Genomic DNA, 27,406 nt, shown 5'->3' with positions numbered 1-27,406 from the left:
ATGCCTAAAGGGAGATGACTCGTGTTCCAGTGATACAACCAGATAAATGGGAAATATTGAATAAACGCCAGTCATGTCTTTTGATTATCTTCTCTATGAATTACGTCAAGATTTATTTTGTCTACCCCTAGGGTAGATATTTGCAATAAGTGCACCCTCTAGAGTTGAGGTATGCCCTCTATTGTTGTAATTTAGAGAGTCAGGGTTAATACTTTTCATGCAGTTTTATTTTAAAGCTTATAGAGCACCCCCTAGAATTGTGGTAAGCCCTCTAGTGTTGTGGCTAAGTGAGTCTGGTCAGCTGATCTGAAGTATGTTGTAAATGTTTTCATTCAATGAGTTTTTTTGTTTCAAAAGAATAAAACATTTCAAATGTTTCAAATTCCTTTAACCATTGACTCGTCTTGTTCTTTTCCATTGAATAGTGATCAAAGTCCAATGGATGACATTCCATGGATTATCTAATGCATGACTTTATCAAAGCTCGCCAGAAGGTCTCAGTTCTATGGGTTTTTTTTATTTCTGGTTGATCTAAATTACTCCAAAAGTGAAATTGTATCAAATTTTTGTTTTTTGTAGTTCTTTGAATCGTGGGCGTAAATGAATGTCACATAGATATTTTTCGACAAATTTGGGTACTGCCTAAAAGCTCCGTCTGCATCGTCATTCACTGTGCTATGTTTATCGTGCTAAACCTGACAATGCCAAGAAAATGTTTTTTTTTTGTTCAGGAGTAAATGTAATTTAACATGTAATTCCTCATCATTTTTATTACTACGAATTAATTTTTACAATAGTCATCAAGGGTGTGAACTAGATGGAATTTTTTCGTAGCTTAATCCACACTATACACAACTTAGGAATTCCATAAATGACATTGTAAAAACCACTGTCAATTTCTAAATTTGAAATTTTAATGCAGCAAATAGATCTGCTGTCAGATTATAGATAAGAAAGTGGTTTGTCGCTGAGAAAAAACAGCCTTTCATAGGTTCACTGGCACCTTCCTAATGTATATTATATTTTAATATATTCATGATAAATACAACAGTCTATCATTTCAAATAATATCACCTGCCACCAAGAAACCATGGTAACCATTCATCTCGGCTACAGTCATTAATCTAATATCATCACTTTCAACAGTGATCAATAAATCTGTAATATTCTCCTCGGCAGGAAATTATACAGCGATTATCAATTTAGTTGCCATGGCAACTAGTTACGAAAATGACCCAGGTTCCCTTTTTTTTCTCACTCAAATTAAGTTGAAGAGGATGTAGAAATGTAGTGATTTGAAAATATCAATATTTTAGATGGCTTTTTCATCATTTACTGTTTGAAAGCTAACTGTACATCTAAATAGCGTGCATCCCGAGTAAAATTTTTATGCATGATATTGTACTGCGATGAGTTCTTTGAAAAACATGATTGATATTGGCACAAGCAGATTTATGCATATTTTTTTGCAACTTTTAAACCATATTATTCAAAAATAAAATTTCGATTAAAAGTAATTGAAAAGTTTGTCCAATTTGGCATGACAAATTATATTATTTATGGGTTTAAATTGTTTTTATTTTTTTTGAAAACATATTCTGAAGTTTATCCATGCAAAATCTAATCCACTGAGCGTGATTTTTTTCTTCACTCAAAATGAAATGAAATTTGTTAACATTTTCTAGAATTTTCACTTAATTCAATCTTAATTTTGCACTGAAAAGACGAAACAGACATTGCTTTAAGTTTTTTATCAAAAAATTTTCTGCGGAAAAGAGCAGACTACATGTACATGTATAAATTGAACTACTAATATTTTGTGGATGGTATCTGAAGTTGACTTTGGCATTCAAAGGGTTAAATACAAACACGATAATTCGAGAATTCATTCTATCTTCAAATGTGATGAAGTTTTGCTATCGCAATGATGTCCAATCACGTTTCTAAGGAAACCATAAACGTTGTAAGTGAAACCTCATTTATTACAACATTCAACTTTAATTGACGCATTAATTGACGCAAAATTCTCGCTATTCATTACAAATAGAGTCTATTCAAGAACACAGCGAGTATCGAGCGGAAGTAAATCACCAAACTGCATTTTAGAAAATGACTTGTTATCATCGTAAAATATAATGAAATCAACTACCTTTGCTATTGTCAGATTTCAAACATTGCTAAAGGCAATTTATATTCTCCCCATTATTCTGAGTAAACGTCAAGATCATTAACTTGAACTTCAGTAGCTATGAAAATCCGTTAATGACGGTATCAACAGAAAACGTCATTGACCTGCATTCTTCTGATTGGTTCTGATTTTATCAGTTCACATGACAGCTGGCTTTGGCTCTATAGGTCAACATAGATTAAAAACTGGAAGATGGCATACTGTTCGCAAAGTACCGCAAAACCTGATCTTGTCACACAGACATGTACTAGATATTTTTTCTCCTAAATATTAGATTTTAGTTTGCATTCATTCATGTTTTACGTAAACAAACAATGTACTTACAACGTACATATTTTGTATACTATGCATGGGACATATATCGACAATAATTTATCGTGTAGCTTAAAGAGGGAGGGTCGTCACCTACACACGCGGCGGAATTGTGTCCAAAGCAACGATAACACACGCTAAAAACGCAAAGGCTCATGGGTAGACGCTTGTTTGTAAACAGTGACATGCTATGGCCATCTAACGCATGTGCAGGTGACGACTCGCCTTCTTTAACAAACCATAGCCACAAACTTTGAAAGAGTCTAATTAATGTGGCAGGCAGGCAGGCAGCAACATGGATCTATGTCTAACAGTGATGTTTTTTTTTTAACTTGTGCACAGAAATTTAGAACACAGAAATAAACAACTTTTTGTGGTTAAATCATTCTATTGAAAAATATCCCTGTTTTGTCTAGATGAAATGTTTGATTTTGAAAATTTGTATCCACTCCTTAAAAGTTCAAGTTTAAACTACAGGGCAAGTATCATGGCTTCAACAAAAATACCCATATCCTTGTTCCCAACAAAAACAAATCAAAAAATGATTTAATCTAATTCAGGAAAAGTAAAATGGTTTCAAACTACTTAGCCTTAGTATTGTTCCTTTCGTGCCTACAAAAAGATTATCTGACGCCAGAAGAACCACCTTAGTTTAATTGTCATGGCAACACTGAAAAATGTGGCAGTCATCTTGGATTGATTTTGATATGTGGTCAGCACATACCATTCACTGTTCAGTGTTTTCCCTTAGGTTATATGGAGTTACATAATCTAGGCGTTTGCCTCCCCCTCTTGACCTGAGAATTCCTAGAGAATCGTACAAATGGTAAACATGTATGTAAGTAAATACGAAAGACTAAACAAACCTCATGAATTAGTCGTCTCTCTGAAACACCTACCTACCTTGAAGTGTTAGTGTACAGCATGTTCAAATTTGGTGTAAACCAATGTGTTCTATAAGTGCATGGGACCCACATTGAATCCAAAAAAATAGCGTTTTAAATTTAAACATATATCTTAACAAAAAATCTCACATATCATGTTCATTTTAAAATTTCCCCAACCTTTTATCTAGTCAAAAAAACATTGTTCAGCGATTATTGATTTAGTTGTCCCTAATGTCAATCAGTAATTTAATAAAGGCCAATTTTGATTAAGTATCTTAACACAATATTCTTCTCTCAAAGATTGGTATTTTGATTTTGAACTAAAAGGTAAAAGGGGAAATTTAAATCAAAATCAAATCATTTGGTTTTGACAGCAGGTGTTGGGTCAGTGCTCATCATGTAATACACGAGATCACGTAGTGTACGAAAAATCACCGATTTCAAATTGCGTTTTGGCTTAAATTTTAAAATCAAATACAAGTTGACCTCTTGAATTGAATTTTTGGGAAAAGTTTTATGATTGAAAACACTTCAGGTTAGCGCCCAATCTTTGATGTTCAGTTCCAATTAGTCCAAATAAAATAACTTCATAAACAATGATCACATCACATAATGCTTAGTGACAGGTGTCAAAAATAATGCTACTGTAGAATACCATACTTTATTTTCGCTTGAAATTAATTTTTGCTGAAGGAATGATTCAGTGAAAATAAAATCCAGCGAAAAACCATTTTTTCTATATTTAACATTCAATAATTTAATAGATTCTATAAAAACACCCAAAAAGTCTTTTCAGCGAAAATTAATTCAAGCTAAAAATAAAGTATTTCACAGTATATAAAAGTGTGGAATTGAATATCAAAGCATTTTTTATCGAGTTCCAATTATAGTGGAGTTCAAAGTTGTATAAATCTATTCTACCATTTTAAAGTAACAAAACACTAAACAGCATGAATTTTCAATTAAATAACGATAGAGATAATGTTGTGATCAAAATAAATAACCATTGTCATTGTTTTCCATCAGATCAGCATTTCTAATAAAAGAGATACAATATATTTGAAATAAAAATCACCAACCTTCGCTAACTATAGACGAGGTCACTGACACATGGGTGTAACACTCGTTTACTACAAATCCAGAGCCGAAATACATGTATATACAGTTATCATTCAACCGCAGGAAACAAGTTTGTTTAATTCCTGCACATGTTACCGTATTGTCAATGGAATTTACAGCATAAGTAATACAGATTAGGCGACGGAAATCGGCCTGAATAAATCGGCACTCAGGGGTTCTTTATCTGTTCACTCAGGCGAAGAAAGCAAAATAAACGACATAAAAAAATACTAATAATAAAATAGGAAAGCGGGGTCAAAAAATATATATATTTTTTTACACAGAAACAAATTTCAGTCTAATAATTTGTTCATTTTTAGGTATCTTTCCATCATTTTTCTGTTAATTTCAGACAAAATGTACGATTTGCTACAGTAATTATCAAAATGTATTAATAATTTTCAACTGTAACATAATTTTAAAAAAAAAATATGAAAAAATTTAGCGTCACCCCGTGGGTTTATTTTGAAAAACTTGACAAAAGTTGACTTGAAGCTCAAAGGTATGAAAAATGGCATTTAATGAAAGTGAGAACATTGTGAGCTGTCAAATTTCAACTGCTAGGGTATTTTATCATTTGATGATTTTATGGTATTTTTGTGAAAAAAAAAAATTTAAGTTGTTTACTCTATTCCATGTACTCTTTTCACAGGCATCCACCTATTACATATACTACTCGTGGGAAATAATACAATTGTAAATTTCAGAAAAAAAAAAAAAAAGGCTTCATCATAATAGCCAGATTAGAATCTGCCACCCCAGTCTACTAGGTTTGTTATTTATTTACTCCAGTCATACAGAGCTGTCACTTTCGACATGTGGACCACAGCTATAGCTTGTCAAGACAGAAATCTCAGCTATTCCAAACATCAGCGGATTTAACACCATCCATATGTTATACATAACTACAATTATAATCCAGAATGACTGCATGTCAGGAGGTCAGGTGACCTGACGACCTCTCCATCATATCACGCTGTCCGCAATTAAATATGATATTACTGTATTACAATAAATACTTATATTGAACAGTTTGTCGCAATCAGCAGACGTTGTGCACGCTGAATTTAAAAGTAAATGTACATTCTAATCTCTACTGAATTTATCAGCAGAACAGAGAGGAGTTGCCACACTTGAATCAGGTTGTATTTGATTCACCTTGAACTAAGTTTCAATAGACTGTGAAATACTTTATTTGAGCTGGAATTAATTTTCGCTGAAAAGCCATTTTGGTGTTTTGTATGGAATTTATTTTCACTGATTTTTGATGAGTTGAATGTGAAATATAGGAAAAAAAGTATATTCACTGGATTTTATTTTCACGTAATCCCTTCAGCGAAAATAAATTCCAAGCAAAAATAAAGTATTCTACAGTAGTGAATACCTCAAAATATACACACAGCGAAAATAGGCGAAAAAATGAAAAATACAGTAGTATATCGTTGTTTATATTAAAAAGCCACAGTAATTGTGAAAGAGTGTTTGAATCTTGTGTAAACAATGCATTTACCTGTGTTGTAACGTTTCATACCAATATTTTTCATGTCAGACATGTTTCTCACATGTACATGAATGAAAAAGATCAAAAGCAGCTTATGCTTAAATATGCTAATATTATGCGCATATGTAAAAAGTATTTAGCTTATGCCACTTAAATATGATAATATGTCCAAAGGTAATAAGATGCATAGTTTAATGCACTTAAATATGCTAATATTATGCGCATATGTAAAAAGTACTTAGCTTATGCCACTTAAATATGCTAATAATATGTACAAAGGTAATAAGATGCATAGTTTAATGCACTTAAATATGCTGATATTATGCGCATATGTAAAAGATACTCAGCTTATGCCACTTAAATATGCTAATAATATGTACAAAGGTAATAAGATGCATAATTTAATGCACTTAAATATGCTGATATTATGCGCATATGTAAAAGATACTCAGCTTATGCCACTTAAATATGCTAATAATATGTACAAAGGTAATAAGATGCATAGTTTAATGCACTTAAATATGCTAATATTATGCACATATGTAAAAAGATACTTAGCTTATGCCACTTAAATATGCTAATAATATGTACAAAGGTAATAAGATGCATAGTTTAATGCACTTAAATATGCTAATATTATGCGCATATGTAAAAAGATACTCAGCTTATGCCACTTAAATATGCTAATAATATGTCCATAGGTAATAAGTGGCATAGTTTAATGCGATTAAATATGCTGATATTATGCGCATATGTAAAAGATACTCAGCTTATGCCACTTAAATATGCTAATAATATGTACAAAGGTAATAAGATGCATAGTTTAATGCACTTAAATATGCTAATATTATGCGCATATGTAAAAAGATACTCAGCTTATGCCACTTAAATATGCTAATAATATGTACAAAGGTAATAAGATGCATAGTTTAATGCACTTAAATATGCTGATATTATGCGCATATGTAAAAGATACTCAGCTTATGCCACTAAAATATGCTAATAATATGTACAAAGGTAATAAGATGCATAGTTTAATGCACTTAAATATGCTAATATTATGCACATATGTAAAAGATACTCAGCTTATGCCACTTAAATATGCTAATAATATGTCCATAGGTAATAAGTGGCATAGTTTAATGCGATTAAATATGCTGATATTATGCGCATATGTAAAAGATACTCAGCTTATGCCACTTAAATATGCTAATAATATGTACAAAGGTAATAAGTGGCATAGTTTAATGCACTTAAATATGCTAATATTATGCGCATATGTAAAAGATACTCAGCTTATGCCACTTAAATATGCTAATAATATGTCCATAGGTAATAAGTGACATAGTTTAATGCGATTAAATATGCTGATATTATGCGCATATGTAAAAGATACTCAGCTTATGCCACTTAAATATGCTAATAATATGTACATATATAAACAGATACTCAGGTTATGTAAGTAATAAGATACTTACCAGTCGGAATTCCTGAATGGCGCATATAAAAAATGGTGTATCCGGCCTCTGACTGTCAATATATATACTATCTGTAAAATAAACAAAATCATGTCAGGATAAAAAAAGAAATTACTTTATTTTAGACATATTTGAAACAGAGACTTTTGTATGGATGACAATACAGAAAGATGATACCTGTGTCAGCAATTGCAATTTGAATAATTTTTCCCATAATTTTATGAAAAATCTGTGAAAAAAGTTTACTTCGTTGTTTAACAAGCAAACAATATATGGTGATACCAAATCTTTTAACAGGATGATATTTTATCTTACATAACTGATTGTTTGAGGGTAAATACAAAACTTCTTGAACTATTTCAGTTATGAGAGTAATATATCTTCAATTCTTTTCAAAATGAACACCAGAATGTCTTCTTTTTTTTCAATTTTTTTTTTCTAATTTTCTTTCTCTTAATTTTCCTTCCTTCTATGTAATATTTTGTGTTGTATGTTTATATTACTGAAACAAAATAAAAATATTATTTAAATAAAAAAAAAAGAATGTCTTTTGACTTTTATATAATTGAATTTTGATATTTTTAGACCAATAAATTCAATTTTGCTACAAGTCTTGTAATTGTAAACAAAGTGTGCAGCACGAAATTTGAAATGGAGACAAAATTTGACTTTGGCCCTCAAAGGGTCAACAACAACAAAACATTGTGCTTCCTATTGTTCTCAAGTTTACATGGGTGGAATCATCGCCTCGTACAATATTGTTAACGTGACGAGTGATGACACAATCTGCCGCCATCGTCTCCGTGATATGCAATTACACAATTAATCTAGATTATAATTTCTTCTTCAATTTGCTGTAAACTTCAATAATTGGCAAAGATTAACTAATTATAAAACAATTACAATCACTTGATATTCCTTATACATATTTCATATTTGACCTTCTCGATTATCGAGACGTTTTACTCTGCACGTTCTGTCATCAAGAGATTCCATACTGATACCTTGTAATTTGACGCCAATGTTTGATAAACCATATTTTCCAAGAAGCAATCAATGCACATGACATTTTAAAATACATAATTCATACTGAGTTATTATTTTTAATAAACAATGAGATACGCGTTTCACTGGCCCGTAAAATCAGCTTCCCAACAAAAGATGCATCATGATATTCCAATTTATCAAATGAAAAGCGTGTAGTTTTATTAAAATATCCATTATAGTTTTGTTTTGAATAACAAGAAAGAAAACACCATAGGGGGGAAGAGTGAGTGTGTGATGTTTTATTCAAAATTCTTTGTATGGTGGATAGCATTAAAAATTTGGTTTAAATTACATGTTTAATTGTTTTTATTTCAGAGCGAGTTACAAAAATCACAAATTCAGCACCAGTGAATCTTTTGTACGCCATAACTTTGCCTGTCGAAAATTGTGGTGCTACATTTTTTTTTTATAGTTGTTCCATTACATGTAGGTCTTAAATATTATGTGGATTTTTTTTTTTAAAATAACTGCAAGTTTAACTTGGCATTGAAGTGAAGTCACAGACTTTCAGGATATCTATGCAAATTTCTTTATTTTTCTGTTATTTAGTGTTATTATTAAAAAATTCAGCTATTGCTTACAAAGATGAGAAATAATCGATGGTCAGGTTTTAGTCAGATTTAAAACAATCCATTACATGGATGTATAGCATTAAAAAAAAGATATTAGTAATCAATGGAAACAGTTTACTTATTTCAATAAATATTATTTCACTGCAACATTCTTCATATTAATTAAGAGGCACCATTTTGAAATATTAGTTACGCCATTTTTTGACGAAATGGATAAAAATCAAAGAAATATTCAGTTAAAGTCATGTCTCGTACTAATTGTATATAACGTTGAGTTTCCATGGTGAACAAAATGTTTGAAGCAAAACACATGCACGAGTTTCTATCGTGAATGTACGTCAGGTTTTCAATGTTATCCAAAGATTATGAAATAGGTGATTTTCCGTTCAACTGCAAGATCTTGCGAGTTGCGTGAAAGATGCGAGCTGAATGTCTGCCGCAAAAAACAAATGTTTTGATTTTGAACTTGAATTTGTTTATTTCATATTTTACATCAAAAGGCCGATCTTTGACAGGGGGATATTGCGTTTGAATACTCTTACTTCATCGAAATTGACCATCATCAAATGTGTACAGCACATTATTAAGCATGAAAACAGTTGTTGAATCCCATGTGATGTTGGTCGTCACTATGACGCTATGACCTTTGTTTGTCCTGTTTCTGTGTTCGATTTCACACATAACGTGTGATCTCGCAGTTAACGGGAAAATGGTCTATTAACATGTGCGTAGTAACCACTAAAACGTGATCATGTTTCGAATCAAGAATCATCAGTTTATTTGTCAATCGTCCTTGGATGTAAAAAATAAATAAACATTAAGCCTTGATCTGCATTCAGTTACTAGGCAACATGAATGGAATGAACATACACTATCTAATGATGTCACAATACAACATTGTCTATTTTGAAAAAGGAAAGGAAGGGCTTTTAGTGGATCACATCACGAAAGTGAGTCATTTTATATGAACTCTCGTAGATTAATGAGGCAGGGTATGAATCAAGCCGTAAAACATACACTGTTTAAACAGTATATTTGGTCAACGCTATCAGTTAGTAAAGTGGCTAATAACACCGATTTAATACGTCATTCAATTACGCTCACTTCCTGACAACAATGACAACATTTGTACGGCCGTATGTTACAAAGCAAGTGACAAGGATTGAACTCATACTAACATGAAACGTACAAGCAGTTGAAGTGCCTGGCAGTGAATCAGGAGAAGGCAAAATAGGGAGAAAAATATAAATAATTTTTAAAATAGATTTTCATTCTTTTTCAAAATCTTATTATCCATGAAATAAATATTTCTTGGATAATATTAGTTTTCAATAAAATTTCATAATTGATAATTCAGCATAATTTAAGATAACATTTGATGAAGCAAATTTCAAAAATAAAAGTATGTTTGGCAAAATAATTAAAAACTGTCAAATTTATACAAAATATTAAAACTATCATGTTAATATCATAAATATTGAGTCTAAATATTCAAGCAAACAGAAAAATGATAGAATACCATTAAAAGTTGGATTATTTTTGGTGGGGAAAAAAACTGTACAAGCAGCAACAAACACTGCCTGAACAAGATCTTAGAGTAATAACAGCTACTAGTTTATTTATATTGAGCCGACACCATTACTATTAATTTTTACATCTCTGTTCATTCAGATCATTACGCGTTATTTTATTTTATATCAATTTCAAACCTAACAGACAAAGCTTTTCAATGTGAAAATGGTTTGAAGAAAAAAGAAAGAATGTTTACGCTAAAAGTGAAATCAGCTCACAATAAAGATAATTCAAGCAGCTGAGTATGTCTCCTAAAACAAACCAGCCACGAACAGAGACAGCGATAATTCAACAATGTTTTATTTTTATCAAGGGAATCACAAACTTGATGAGAAATGCCTATTTTATTTTGTTCGTAAAACAGACACAAGACTAAGAGATCGTGATATATAATTTCATGTTATCCAAAACTGATACAGACAAGGTAGGATATTGATAACTAAGCAGCAGCCGATAGTTGTCGCCGATAGTTGTCGTAGATGTTATCAGATTCATATATCATATTTCATAGCTATCGCTGAACACTCTGTTTTCAATAGCGCTACTTACATCAATCTAGGAGTAGACCATGAAATCAGAGGGAGGGGATATTAATTATTATCGAACATTTGATTTCATAAATATTTACAATATGTATTTATGTATATAAATTTGTAGAAAAAATGTGAAAATTCTAATTTACAATCCAATTTTTTTTTATGAGATCAAAAAATGCCCCCCCCCCCCACAAAAGGCAGCCAAACCCTTTCAGATTCATTTTTCTAGTTTACATACAACTTACTTAAATTTATTTATATAAATGTTTGTATTAGAATAATGAGAAATTCCGACCTATACAAGCTCATACAATGAAAACACTGCCCTCACAGTTCAGGTAGAGTATAACATTCAGCATACACTGTAATGCAAGCAATTCAGAAATGCTTTCAAGTATTTCATCAATAATTCAACAATCTCCGGCAGCTAGCAGATTAATATTTTATACTTATATATCATTTGAACGATATAATTTTTACCTCTAAATTGTTGTTAATTTTGGAACAAATTTCCCATTGCTAGTAGATCTTGGGAGAAAAAAACATCAAAAAAAAAAAAAAAGTTACATGGTTAATTTTAAGCATCTAATTTTTACAAAAAAAATGCAAATCCAATCCTGAATTGTTTCTATTAAAAGCACATTTTTAACTTAAATGAATATAACATCAAATGTATTGTATTGTATTGTATTGGTAATCACCACAAACATGGTTCAATTTAAACAGGACTCCAAATACACAGGATGATTTGGTGTACACACATTTTACTGAACTAGAATTTGGCTTTAGAAACAGGACTGAAAGCAAAGACCTTAGAAAACATGTTTTCTAAGGTCTATGCTGAAAGTAAGCTCTTAAAAACTCTGTCACATAAAACCCAACAAAGTCAAGGACAAATAAAACAGATTGAGTGCATGGTAATTTTTCCAGGACTGCAAGCTATCACCTTAACCTCCGGCAATGTCATCATTTCTAATACAAAGTTTGAAAGAGGGAGAATAAACATCTCTTTATAGCTTCGTCCAATTATAAAAGACGCTGCTTACAAAGATAGAAATTAACACTGTGTGTATACCCCCATAGGGTTCACATCAATCTTGATGAATATGTAAACATAGTTATTGTAACTCAAGTTGGCTTGTATTCTGACAGTGAAACCAATATTATGACAGCAAATAGCCAATTGGTAGTGTTCTGCAAACAAACAATCGACTACTAGAATTACTTGAAACATCAACAAACACATTTTAAGAGGTTAAAGGTCAAAAACAACCTGTGAAAACTTAACTTTTAAGGCACTTCACCAATTATTAAAAGTTAATGGGAATGGGAATGAAATATTTTTAAAGTAACAAGAGTTCGCATTGATGCTCAGCGAAAAATGTGGAAATTCCCTATATTTTTTCCCTATTACTTTTAACTGCTTTTGCAATTTTATCAAATTTGAACTTGCAACTGGTTCAACTAATTATCTGCCATTGTTATTTACTCCTTCATCGGAAAATGCGAGAAAAACTTTCATGAATTCATGGAATTTTGTAGCAGTGAATTAATGAGATGATATCCCATGAAACAAGTGTCAACTGCTTTTGTGGAATTTTCACAAATGCCATTAAATCTTCAAATTGAAAAAAAATCCTAGTATTGAAAATTGACTGACAGTTTATCAAGCATAAAAGTCAACATAGTCTGCTTTTTTCCACACAAAAAATATTGACGAAAATTTTCATAAATTTTTTGAACAAAAACTAGAGGCTATGTCACATTTTGTTTGTTCTGCCCAAAATTAAGATTGAATTCACTGTATTCAGTGAAAATTACAAAAAATGTGTACAAATTTCCCCCAATTTGAGTGAGAACAAAATTGGCCACTCGAGGGGTTATTATTCGGTGTCCGCAAAAAAACAAACACAAATATTTCTACACGATCACTCAAAAATACCCCCTTAGGAAGAATAAAAGAGATCTGTCAGTTGTAGGCCAGTCTTGAATCTAACACTTTGGATGATAGAAGTATATGTGGCACACTGAATGAAAAAAAAAAAACAGCACAGTATGCCTTGGGTACTGGAGAGTAAATTTAATTTTAAACTATAGACATGAGATTGTCCCACTGGGAAACTATCTAACTTAATCGACTTGAATCAATATTAATTTGATTGGGTTGCTAATACGATGTGAAACTTTCTCCTTCTCCAGTGCGGTAGTTTATAAATGTATAACAACATTAACAGTGAAGCTGATGAGCAGAGGCAGAGAGTTTAATTGTATATTGTATCGAATGTTAACACTATAGAGTGTGTATAAGTGTTTTTAATAAAATATATCATGTACATACATGACAATATTGTACTCTAGAATGCGAGGGTCACCCATCCATTTTTTTTATAACATGCTATCTGAGCGTCTGACGTAAATAATTGAAGCAAGTCATATGATTAGTAGTACAAAACATTGTAAAATATTAAGTCACATTGCCCAACACAACACTGACCTGTAACAGTCACATTGCCCAACACAACACTGACCTGTAACAGTCACATTGCCCAACACAACACTGACCTGTAACAGTCACATTGCCCAACACAACACTGACCTGTAACAGTCACATTGCCCAACACAACACTGACCTGTAACAGTCACATTGCCCAACACAACACTGACCTGTAACAGTCACATTGCCCAACACAACACTGACCTGTAACAGTCACATTGCCCAACACAACACTGACCTGTAACAGTCACATTGCCCAACACAACACTGACCTGTAACAGTCACATTGCCCAACACAACACTGACCTGTAACAGTCACATTGCCCAACACAACACTGACCTGTAACACTCACATTGCCCAACACAACACTGACCTGTAACAGTCATATTGCCCAACACAACACTGACCTGTAACACTCACATTGCCCAACACAACACTGACCTGTAACAGTCACATTGCCCAACACAACACTGACCTGTAACAGTCACATTGCCCAACACAACACTGACCTGTAACAGTCACATTGCCCAACACAACACTGACCTGTAACAGTCACATTGCCCAACACAACACTGACCTGTAACAGTCACATTGCCCAACACAACACTGACCTGTAACAGTCACATTGCCCAACACAACACTGACCTGTAACAGTCACATTGCCCAACACAACACTGACCTGTAACAGTCACATTGCCCAACACAACACTGACCTGTAACAGTCACATTGCCCAACACAACACTGACCTGTAACACTCACATTGCCCAACACAACACTGACCTGTAACAGTCACATTGCCCAACACAACACTGACCTGTAACAGTCACATTGCCCAACACAACACTGACCTGTAACAGTCACATTGCCCAACACAACACTGACCTGTAACAGTCACATTGCCCAACACAACACTGACCTGTAACAGTCACATTGCCCAACACAACACTGACCTGTAACAGTCACATTGCCCAACACAACACTGACCTGTAACACTCACATTGCCCAACACAACACTGACCTGTAACAGTCACATTGCCCAACACAGCACTGACCTGTAACAGTCACATTGCCCAACACAGCACTGACCTGTAACAGTCACATTGCCCAACACAACACTGACCTGTAACAGTCACATTGCCCAACACAGCACTGACCTGTAACAGTCACATTGCCCAACACAACACTGACCTGTAACAGTCACATTGCCCAACACAACACTGACCTGTAACAGTCACATTGCCCAACACAACACTGACCTGTAACAGTCACATTGCCCAACACAACACTGACCTGTAACAGTCACATTGCCCAACACAACACTGACCTGTAACAGTCACATTGCCCAACACAACACTGACCTGTAACAGTCACATTGCCCAACACAACACTGACCTGTAACAGTCACATTGCCCAACACAACACTGACCTGTAACAGTCACATTGCCCAACACAACACTGACCTGTAACAGTCACATTGCCCAACACAGCACTGACCTGTAACAGTCACATTGCCCAACACAGCACTGACCTGTAACAGTCACATTGCCCAACACAACACTGACCTGTAACAGTCACATTGCCCAACACAGCACTGACCTGTAACAGTCACATTGCCCAACACAACACTGACCTGTAACAGTCACATTGCCCAACACAACACTGACCTGTAACAGTCACATTGCCCAACACAACACTGACCTGTAACAGTCACATTGCCCAACACAACACTGACCTGTAACAGTCACATTGCCCAACACAACACTGACCTGTAACAGTCACATTGCCCAACACAACACTGACCTGTAACACTCACATTGCCCAACACAACACTGACCTGTAACAGTCACATTGCCCAACACAACACTGACCTGTAACAGTCACATTGCCCAACACAACACTGACCTGTAACAGTCACATTGCCCAACACAACACTGACCTGTAACAGTCACATTGCCCAACACAACACTGACCTGTAACAGTCACATTGCCCAACACAACACTGACCTGTAACAGTCACATTGCCCAACACAACACTGACCTGTAACAGTCACATTGCCCAACACAACACTGACCTGTAACAGTCACATTGCCCAACACAACACTGACCTGTAACAGTCACATTGCCCAACACAACACTGACCTGTAACAGTCATATTGCCCAACACAACACTGACCTGTAACAGTCACATTGCCCAACACAACACTGACCTGTAACAGTCACATTGCCCAACACAACACTGACCTGTAACAGTCACATTGCCCAACACAACACTGACCTGTAACACTCACATTGCCCAACACAACACTGACCTGTAACACTCACATTGCCCAACACAACACTGACCCGTAACACTCACATTGCCCAACACAACACTGACCTGTAACAGTCACATTGCCCAACACAACACTGACCTGTAACAGTCACATTGCCCAACACAACACTGACCTGTAACAGTCACATTGCCCAACACAACACTGACCTGTAACAGTCATATTGCCCAACACAACACTGACCCGTAACACTCACATTGCCCAACACAACACTGACCTGTAACAGTGACCTGTAACAGTCATATTGCCCAACACAACACTGACCTGTAACAGTCACATTGCCCAACACAACACTGACCTGTAACAGTCACATTGCCCAACACAACACTGACCTGTAACAGTCACATTGCCCAACACAACACTGACCTGTAACAGTCACATTGCCCAACACAACACTGACCTGTAACACTCACATTGCCCAACACAACACTGACCTGTAACAGTCACATTGCCCAACACAACACTGACCTGTAACAGTCACATTGCCCAACACAACACTGACCTGTAACAGTCACATTGCCCAACACAACACTGACCTGTAACACTCACATTGCCCAACACAACACTGACCTGTAACAGTCACATTGCCCAACACAACACTGACCTGTAACAGTCACATTGCCCAACACAACACTGACCTGTAACAGTCACATTGCCCAACACAACACTGACCTGTAACAGTCACATTGCCCAACACAACACTGACCTGTAACAGTCACATTGCCCAACACAACACTGACCTGTAACAGTCACATTGCCCAACACAACACTGACCTGTAACAGTCACATTGCCCAACACAACACTGACCTGTAACAGTCACATTGCCCAACACAACACTGACCTGTAACAGTCACATTGCCCAACACAACACTGACCTGTAACAGTCATATTGCCCAACACAACACTGACCTGTAACAGTCACATTGCCCAACACAACACTGACCTGTAACAGTCACATTGCCCAACACAACACTGACCTGTAACAGTCACATTGCCCAACACAACACTGACCTGTAACACTCACATTGCCCAACACAACACTGACCTGTAACACTCACATTGCCCAACACAACACTGACCCGTAACACTCACATTGCCCAACACAACACTGACCTGTAACAGTCACATTGCCCAACACAACACTGACCTGTAACAGTCACATTGCCCAACACAACACTGACCTGTAACACTCACATTGCCCAACACAACACTGACCTGTAACAGTCACATTGCCCAACACAACACTGACCTGTAACAGTCACATTGCCCAACACAACACTGACCCGTAACACTCACATTGCCCAACACAACACTGACCCGTAACAGTCAAATTTCCCAACACAACACTGACCTAAAAGTGTTTGTCTTTTAATATATATTTTTTTCTTGGGGCAGCTTGTGAACATTTTTAAGTTCATTGCATTCTAGGTCAAACCATTCTATTTGTGTTCACATAAAGGCATATATATTTACTTATGTTAAACTAACCTATACTCAGATACGTCCAATAAATCTCACTAAAGTCACATCTATTACCCAGCTTCTCAATGCAATTGCATAACCTAAGCAATTTATCATCCAATGTTTCTAGCATTTAATGTGTTTGACTTTCAAAACAAAATGCTGTAATTGCATATCCTAGTGCACCCTGCTCAGTACAAGGTTTGTAATTCCGTAAGTTTCCAGCCTACTTCCTGTGGTCGTGACAAGCTATTATGTCTGACTACTGATATTTATAGAGTTGTTATCACCTCATTATCGGACAGTTGCAGGCTTGAATGTTTTCACATTGCCAATAACTATCTATTACAGTATTCTGCGTAACACGAACCCTTTGTAAACTAGAAACACATAGAAATCCTTTAAGGTTTTCACAACAAACAAACAAAAATAAAATTAGTAAAAATCTGGAAATGAATTATCCATCCAGACATTGAAGCCAGTAGAAACCAATACTATGTGCAAACTAAAAACCTGTGAAAAGTGAACCCTGTTAAAATGGAGACATGTCCAAACTCAATCCTATGAGAACCATAATCCTGTCTAAATACCTTTCCAGTTGTATCAGTTGCCGATTTCTCATGAAATTCGTAAAAAGCCACTGAATGAAATACTTCCAAAGTTAGTAAAAAGGTGTACTGAAAACCATATTGACTTCTGAGAAAATTGAAAAAAACAAAACAAAAAAAAACGCAACAGCGTTAAATTTTTGGTGAACTGTATTCAAGAAATGGCATTCATGAATGCACATGAATAAAGCTTGAAAACTACACTTGTTACAAAGCGTAATTTCAAATACATCTGATATTACATGGTCACTCATTGGAGATCCTTTACCTATTTACTCAATATTAAAAGTTAAAAAGAAAAATACATAAAATATTAACATAAGATTGAGGGCAGATTTGAAAGATTCAATGAAAGCAATATGAAAGGCATTAAAGCAGCACTAGCCACAATTCTTACTGTAGCCCACAGTACAATTATTATTTTACGAGGCAATAAAACTGACAAGGAGCACAAGTATCACATAAGAAAGTGATCACTTATGAAAATTTAAGGACTAATGTTTTCAAGTCATTTTACAGTGTCAAACATAGATGCATCAATGTAAGCTAGGTAGGTACATGTAGAGGTGCAAACAAAAATAGCATCTGTATATTTGCAAATTGTCTAAAATGCGTTTATACCTTTTGAACATTGTAATTTCTTCGGCCAATATTTTGGAACCTTTTGTATAATTTTACAGATTTTTCTATAATTTCATTGTCAATTTTGAATATAATTTCACAATGTCAAAGTCAACTTTTTTGGAAAAAAAAATCACTGAAAAGTTTTAATTTTGTGAAAATCACCAAACATGACAATGACAATGTGATTTTCAACCAAATTATAATATTTTGAGTTTTTCACTTGCTTTGTATTTCTACTTAGATGGGAAACAGAAAATAAAATCTCAGTGGCCATCATTATATGACGCAGTATGTTACATTACATCTTTGTTTTCACAGAGATGTATTTAAGCTAATATTTGACATTTGAAACATATACAAACCCAGTAAGCCATGAAACTGTAGATTTGACATCAGTTAGTCAGAGTGATGGAGTCTTTTTATATTATCAACAGGAATCGAATACAACTTAGCAATAATAAATTGAAGGTGATCGTTATCGCCGTTATTAATATTCTACGTACAAACCACTCCATTGCCCAGGGCCATCAGTATATTGCATCAGGCAGAGGACATTAAAAAAAAATGTCCTTAGCTGCTAAAATCAGTCTACTGAAATCTACTCTTGTATGAGACATTTTTTTGTTGATTTAAAAAAGTTAGACAAATTTTGGACAGAAAATTTGTTACAGTTATACAGAGTTTTTCCATTATCAGCAATGAGTGAAACAGAAATATATACAGAAACATTTCATTTAAATATGCACATTTTCATAATTATTCAAATAACTTAATGCTAATATCAGAAGAAAAAAAGCACAATTGACCACATGTTTGGTGTAATAGGCAATGCATTATTCAGGTTACTATGCCTAATTATGGGAAATATTTACAAAATTTATTTTAAAAATATTTATTTTGGGTGGGAAAATAATGAAGTGCCCTGCAGGATAGAGTAGTTATTGTGAATCATATCACACAGTACTCGCACAGCATATGATACGAGTGCCTTGGGGCAATAAACTATCGATGTAATCTTCCACACACGAATACGGTTTTAATTTTTTCAAATTTGCCAAACCTTTCAATAATTACGTCAGCACAAGCAAATTGGTGAAAATGGAGAGTCTCATAGTTAAGCTCTTTTGCTTTGACCCTACCTAGAAGGCAGTGGTGGGGGTGTCAAAATCATTAGTTCTGCATCTTGTCTAATTCCCTGTAGCAATTTGAATAACAATGGTATCTGTCAACGTGCAAAGACGCTATATATTGATAGCCGTACACAAACACTAACTACGTAATACAACAGACTATAAAGTAACAGCATGGCCAAATTCTTTTTACGAGGATTGCTGTAATCTCTTTATTGCTATATACTTTCAGGATTTGTTCATTTGAAGGTGTGCACGTGCACAATGGAAAAGTGTTCAAAATTTAGTAATTTCACTTGACTCACAAAAATTTGTTTCTCTAGCTTTTGAAGTGTTTTCCAGGAGTATTTTTTTAGTATTCTGAAGCAAAGGGTAAAATCACATTGGTACTCAAAGGTCTCTCATTATTGATATCATTTTGAACAGAAACGAACAGTCTCGAAACTAGACACGATAAATAGCTATGTTTGGAATTCAAGATGTTTTTTTTTGTTTTTTTGTAGTAGACTTATTTATGTAATGGCTAACAAATTCTTGAGATAAAAAAAATACAATACCAATGTTTCTATGGAAACAAGCATGCATTATTTGCATTTTGACCTGAACTCCAAATATCTATTACCTGGGTGAGTGTGTAACCTTTTCACCACCACATCCCTCTTTTCATCACAAATTCACAAAATAGTCCCGTTTATAGTCTGCACTTTCCTTCAGAAGATTGGGACAAAATTAGCAAATTTTCTGAGTAAAAACTAAAAATTAATTTGAATTTTGTCTGTTGGCTCAAAAATTAGGGTTCATTTCCAGAAATATTGAAAAATATAAGAAAAAAGTACGGACAAATTTGGGCAAGAAAGTCTGGTTGTAAAAAGGTTAAACCAGGCAAAGATTTAAATCTAGCAGATTCATGCACACATATGATTACTTATCCCGCCAACATTTTAGTGCAAAATTTCATACATTTTTTTTCTTTTAATTTAAATTTTTGGTCCAAATGTATAAATGCCTACAGATCTGGAAAGTTTTGGGACAGACTTGGAAAAAATTATGCAAGTACCCTGTATATTTTCTAAAAGGCAATTCCAAAGGATTAATACACTCACTTTCCAGAGTGGGTGGGTAGGGGTCACAATTCAGAAATGCAAGGAAGCAACAATATACGTGATGCATGACCATGAGGGTACACAGGGTTCTGCCCAGCTTGATTTGAGTGCGGATCACTAATTAATATTCATGAGCTAATTAATATTCATTTTCCATCCTACTAGCTACGAATCAACTACTTTAATTATTTTAACTTTTATTTATTTTAAATATTTCAATGTAAAATTAATCTGCTTTTTAATAAAAGTGAAAAAAATATATACACTTTTGAAATCACGTCTAAAATACGTATTTTTAGACATTGACCTCTGACCTGGCAGCCTTTTTTTTTTCAAAGCGTGTCGTCCGTTTGTTACGGCAAAAGTGGCAACAAGAATTTAATTGTTTTCTTTTCTGATGGAACGCTGGTAAATCACATTAATAGTGAGAAATTAGTATTCCTTGTATCGCTGACTGAATATAGCTTATGAATTTATTTTTATGAATGAGTCATGAAGCCAAAACATCAATGGTGGTTACTACGGTACACTCGAGTGCAAGTGCAGATTAAACGAACGACAGCTTGACGCATTGCTGCCGGTGAAGTAAGCAAGTTATTGTTCAACTCGGCAAATCGTACACACAACTAAACTTGCAATGGTAATCCTTTCTTCTATTTATTTCTCATTGTCTCCCCTTCCATTATCTTGATGTACGACTTATTTCGATCTGGTTCGTTTGTTAAAACTAACAGAATGTCAATCGGAGGTTAAAACAAAAACACGTTAGGCTGATGTCACACGTGTACGTTGATTTTGAACAGCGGTATCTTCTTTCAAGTTTTGTTGTGTGTTAATTTTTTGCATTGTGTTGTGTGTTAAAACCAACAAGGACAATATAATGATGGTCCAGTGGCCGACATCCTGTGTGTATCATAAAAAATAGAATAGTGCTGGTCGCCAACTTTTTGTCCTGGTCGGAAATTCTGAGTGCCGGTACTTTACATGACCTCTAAAAGGTCACACATCCTGGTACTTTACATAAACTCTAGAAGGTCACACATCCTGGTACTTTACATGACCTCTAAAAGGTCACACATCCTGGTACTGTACATGACCTCTAAAAGGTCACACATCCTGGTACTTTACATGACCTCAAAAAGGTCACACATCCTGGTACTTGCAAGGGGTAGAATTTCACTATCAATGATATTTTTCTCAAGGACTTTCCAAAAAAATACAAACATTTGTCCTTGAAGTTGAAAAACAGCTCAAATTGTTACTATTATAGGAGGACAATACCCCCACAGAATACCAGGATGTGTGACCTTTAGGGGTCATGCATAATGCTTATTCAAAAACACTTGAAGCTAGTACATGTGTATGAGATTAATTTTGATGCAATGTATTTTAACATTTTAGTATAAGTGGAGCAACGTGCAAGTATTGACAATACGGATAGAATTGCAAATCGATTGACAGTCAGCGGGAATACTACACGCTATGCTCGATAAACCTAAAGTGTGTAAAATTACCAAGGACAACGTTTGTTAACAGATAAATAACATAGTACACAAATCACGTGGCTATTTGCACAATCCAGAATCACTGTTTGGTTTAAATCATACTTACTTCTTGCTGTATCATTAATTGTTCAAAACGACAACAAGACGGTGTATGACAGCTAAAATGACGGGCGCCTCAATCAAACCTGTGTTAACACTGCCACGTGATTGGTCAAATACGTGACATCCAATGAATGGTGAATCAATCAATACAACTGCAAACTTGAGCTTGAAAGATCCAAATATCTCTGCAAACGAACTGCGTGCCCCCATTGATACTGATTAGCCATTGATATCTGAGTCTGCTGCAAAGCTACATATTTTCGGTGTTAAGCATTACGGGGTGCATAACCAAACAAATACCACGTTAAACAGTACATCACCTATGCTACCAGGCATAATAGCCAGACAGGAGAGACTTAGCAAGGTTGGAGGTCACAAAATCAAACACCCCTAAGGTTGTCAACATCAGACAATAGCCGAGGAATTTACCCAAGTAGTTTCAGTTATGTACCACCGAGTTTCGGGGAGGGAAAAAACAAAACAAATTGTGTGAATTCTAGCTTATCAACTGTCTAGTTGATATTTGTTTTTTATAAAAAAAAACACAAAACCATGTTTCCATTGCAAAGTATTAACTGTACTAATGTGGCAAGTTGACACCGACGTTTGAGAGCATAACTGTATTGGTGTGCAGTGGTACGTCAATAACAATAAGGCTATTCACCACTTGTGATGAAACGCAGGAGGGATTATTTGAACTGGTCAATGCAAGCATGTGTGGGTAACGTGCTGAGATAAAGGTTGCTGAGTTCTGAAGAAGGCAATAAATAATACATACACCGTTGCCTTAGATTTTAAATACAGTATACCGCTTGAGAGGTTAGGCTTTGTGCAAGTGTAGACGCGTAACACTAAACTGTATACACTGAGCCTGGATCAGGCGCATTTGGAAGAATAAATAGGGTTGGCCATTAGAAATTCACAAGGGGAGAATGGTAAAAAAACTGTGGAATTAGTTTTCTCCTTCATTAAAGCTTTTTGATGTAGAATTTAGAACATTTGCTCGCTTACCTCTATTATTTTTTGTCCCTTTTTTTTTCTGCTATTTCTTTTTTCAAAAGCACCCCTCCCCCCTTAATTCAATGGTCAAACCCTTAGGAATCTGAGCAAGATTATGAAGCGCATACACAAAAGGAACAAATAAATTAGATAAATAAATTGTAAGGGTAAAGATCGAGTACTATTATATCGTCACTTAAATAATTGCAGACACCAGATTGGAGGTGGGGGGCACAGTGATTTGTTGAATATTGTTGGTAAAATAATAGTCAGAGAAATAATGAAGTACAGGCGAAGTTAAATAATTTGTTTTCCTGTAATTTTCAGAAACCTGTATTTCGTTTATACAATACATTATAATGTAGAGCTTAATGAAGTCAGTTATGCAAATATTATGAGGGCAAGTGAGGTCAATATTGCAGATATAATTAATATATAATGTTTTCAATTGGCAGGTGTTCTCTATCCACCAATTTAGACACATTTGATTCAGATTTGACTTATTGCAAAAGATGAACAAAATATTACTAATAAATTTGTTGATTTGAAGGCATACGTATAGAAAACATTTTGCGAAAGTCAGTCTCAAGAAATGTGCAACCCTAATCAGCTACTACATTGAAGAAAGTTTACATTGCCCAAAATATTTGGTTATACGGAATACAATCTCATGTACCTACTACCATTTCAAAGCAGGAGGGTCATCACCTGTGCATGTGCGGGAATTGAGTCCCAAACAACGATAACAACACACGCTAAAAACGCAAATGCTCATGGGTAGACGCTTGTTTGTAATCAATGACGGCCATCTGACGCATGCGTAGGTGATGACTCCCCCGCTTTAAAGAAAGCGTAATAGGCTACTGCGAAATTTTCTTCACACATAAATCGGTCTCTGACAAAATTGAAACATTTGTACAGTAAGATATAGCAGAGGCCAACGTTATCATTTCGTATCACGTGCTTATATTGAATAATTTATGGTACAACTGTCAAGACCATTATATTACAGTTAATCAGTTCACAGGAAGAGAATTCCTTCAGTAATTACGCTAGGTAATATCGCTTTTTAACTTAACAGGAACTGACACTTTAATTTGTCAAGCTGTTCCTTTATAAGAGCCATATATATATATATATATATATATATATATATATATATATATATATATATATATATATATATATATATATATATATATATTATACATAATGAATAAGGAATTCTGGGTAAGATTATTTACTTTTTTTAAATTTTAATCAGGAATGATTGTTAAATGAATTATATAATTCATAATGTTGCAGTATCAGAGTTATGGTTTGACAAGCTTGAAATATTGCCAGTCACTAGTGTAGCCATACAGTTACAATAATATTACCTCCATTACTGAATCTTGAATTCAGCAGTGGTCACATGACTTCTTAGGGTGTTCTATACTACTGCAAAGTACTTTATTTTCGCTGGAATTAATTTTCACTGAAAAGACATTATGGGTGTTTTGTTTGGAATTTATTTTCACTGATTTTCGACAAGTTGCATGTAAAATATATAGAAAAAAAAGGTATATTCACTGGACTTCAGCGAAAATAGTGAAAATAAAGTATTTTACAGTACCAAGGACTTATACGATAAGGGTATACAGTCTGTCTGTCTATGTATGCAAGGAATATCTCATGATCTTGTGAGTTCCACACACATAGCAATCAAACATATTTTTTTTTTAAATCAATGTCGTGAATGCCTTAAAAGGTTTGATTGTGTAAAAAAACAAAAAAACAAGTGAGATTAGCAAACATGCAAAATAAACATGTACTTTTGTTTTTTCCAATTTTTTGATCATCTTATAATTCGCACGGCGTCTTCAACTCGTATGTAATTTCCATCGTATGCCACGAAAATGTGATCACTTTTTTCACGTCATTGTGAATCTTAAAATTACTGAATAGTTTTTTGTTCAAATATAATGTTGCTGAGCATCTGTGCAAAGCATTATGGGAGAGAATTTCAAATGTTGCACTACTGACCATGTTATTGAGCATATGTGCAAAGCATTATGGGAGAGAATTTCAAATGTTGACCTACTGAGCATGTTGCTGAGCATATGTGCAAAGCATTGTGGGAAAGAATCTCCATTGATGCCATACTGAGTAAGTTACTGAACATATATGCAAAGCACTGTGAGAGATAATCTCAAACTTTGCACTTCTGAGTAAGTTACTTCAAGCATATGTGCAAAGCATTGTGGGGGATAATCTAAAATTTTGCACTACTGAGGGTATGCGCGAAGCATTACGGAAGAGATATTCAAATTTTGCGCTACTGAGCTTATGTGCAAAACATTGTGGGAGGGAATTTCAAATTTTGCACTGAGCATGTTACTGATTATATGTGCAATATGGAAATTTAATTTAAATATTTCTTTGGACACTCACTGAATTTTTTTTTAAATTTAATTTTTATTAAAATTTAATATCAATGGCAATACGATTTTAATATAATGTAATATATTTGAATTCAAGTATATATAATAAATGAAATATCTGGTTTACTTGTACTTCTAAATGAAAAAATACTATACAACTTTTTTACAGAGCAGCACTTTGATAATATGTTGAAATACTTTCCCCACAAAGACAACTCTGGTTTCTGGAAAAAATTGTTGACTGTAATTTTGTTTTATTTATATGTAATGTAAGATAAAATAAAACATTTTTTTTTTTTATTTTATTAGTTTGATTCCTCTTTCTTTAAACAATATTGCTGACCAGCAATGAAATCACTTGAAACAAATTAAAAAAAAATTGTTCACAAAAGCAATAATGCGTGTTAAGAAAATGAGAATATAATCCCCATGGCGATGAAGCTAACACATAAGTGAAACCATAATATTTCCGAGTAATAATATATTGACTGTGGTGAGAGTACAATATAACATGTAATGGTTTGAAAAAGGCATTTCAAATCATTGGTTAGCATTAAACACGATTTCGAGCACAATATGATATACTAATAACCTTCCATTCACTTGGCAGGTACCATTATATACATAGGGGTGACGAGTATAAAAAAACACTCACCTCCGGGTCTGTACACTAAATTGTTTTCTGTGATGAATCTAACAATTTCACCCTGCTTGTTTATTAGCGTTTTTCCCTTCCGAATTTTTTTTCCAGTCTGGGAGCAGGTTCCTTCTAAGATGATTTCGTCATAATCTCCACAGTCTGTAACACTTTGTCGGCGGCGTTTCGAAGCAGACTCATCCGAAATCTTTTCGCACATTGTGAATCTAATTAGACCACTTCGGTTATGGCGCAAACCAACAATCTCACTGACCTGACATGGAAATGATGTGATACGGTTGACTTTATTTGCGTCACCTGAAAATAATCAATATATAATGTCGGTATTAAATATACATACTAATGCCTATGACAGGGAGATGAATTGTTCGTTACACTAATACTGGGGGAATACGAGCATGTACTTGTAACAGGAAACATTATGTTAGCGTGAGTGAAATAAATGCAGTACGAGAGGCATTAACACATCATAGCACCTTCGATTCGTTGCTAAATAAACCTATTATGTACACGTGAAATAAACTGATTATATTCCACTTTCAGGATATCTATGCTATCTGAATGCGCTGTTGCATTCTGTCTAACAGCTACTCTAAGATCTGATCAATATTTTTTTTTTCTCCATAATCCCTCGCATAATATGCTGATCTGGAATGCAAAGTAGCGTGACTCTAATACCCTCAACTGTCGCTAATCACAGCAGGGATCCAACACTCCCCCATTATTCACTATCGCTCTACATGTACACTTTGT

At 34.4% G+C, this 27,406-nt stretch overlaps 1 protein-coding gene across 1 annotated transcript in view; it reads right to left on the bottom strand.

Moving 5' to 3' along the window:
- LOC100368754 (uncharacterized) overlaps positions 1-27,406 on the bottom strand; it is a 116,913-nt gene that overhangs the window by 65,649 nt on the left and 23,858 nt on the right. Inside the window, exons 2-3 of the mRNA XM_006822970.2 lie at positions 26,651-26,950; positions 7,486-7,556 (exon numbers count right to left, since the gene is read on the bottom strand). Of these exons, the coding sequence (XP_006823033.1) occupies positions 7,486-7,556; positions 26,651-26,852 (273 nt within the window). The 5' untranslated portion in view covers positions 26,853-26,950. The remainder of the gene's footprint in view (positions 1-7,485; positions 7,557-26,650; positions 26,951-27,406) is intronic.

This window comes from Saccoglossus kowalevskii, chromosome 15, assembly GCF_978046115.1.
Source record: "Saccoglossus kowalevskii chromosome 15, keSacKowa6.1, whole genome shotgun sequence".
NCBI lineage: Eukaryota > Metazoa > Hemichordata > Enteropneusta > Harrimaniidae > Saccoglossus > Saccoglossus kowalevskii.
The sequence above is the reverse complement of the archived record's forward strand: the minus strand, read 5'-3'. Positions and strand labels throughout refer to the sequence as shown.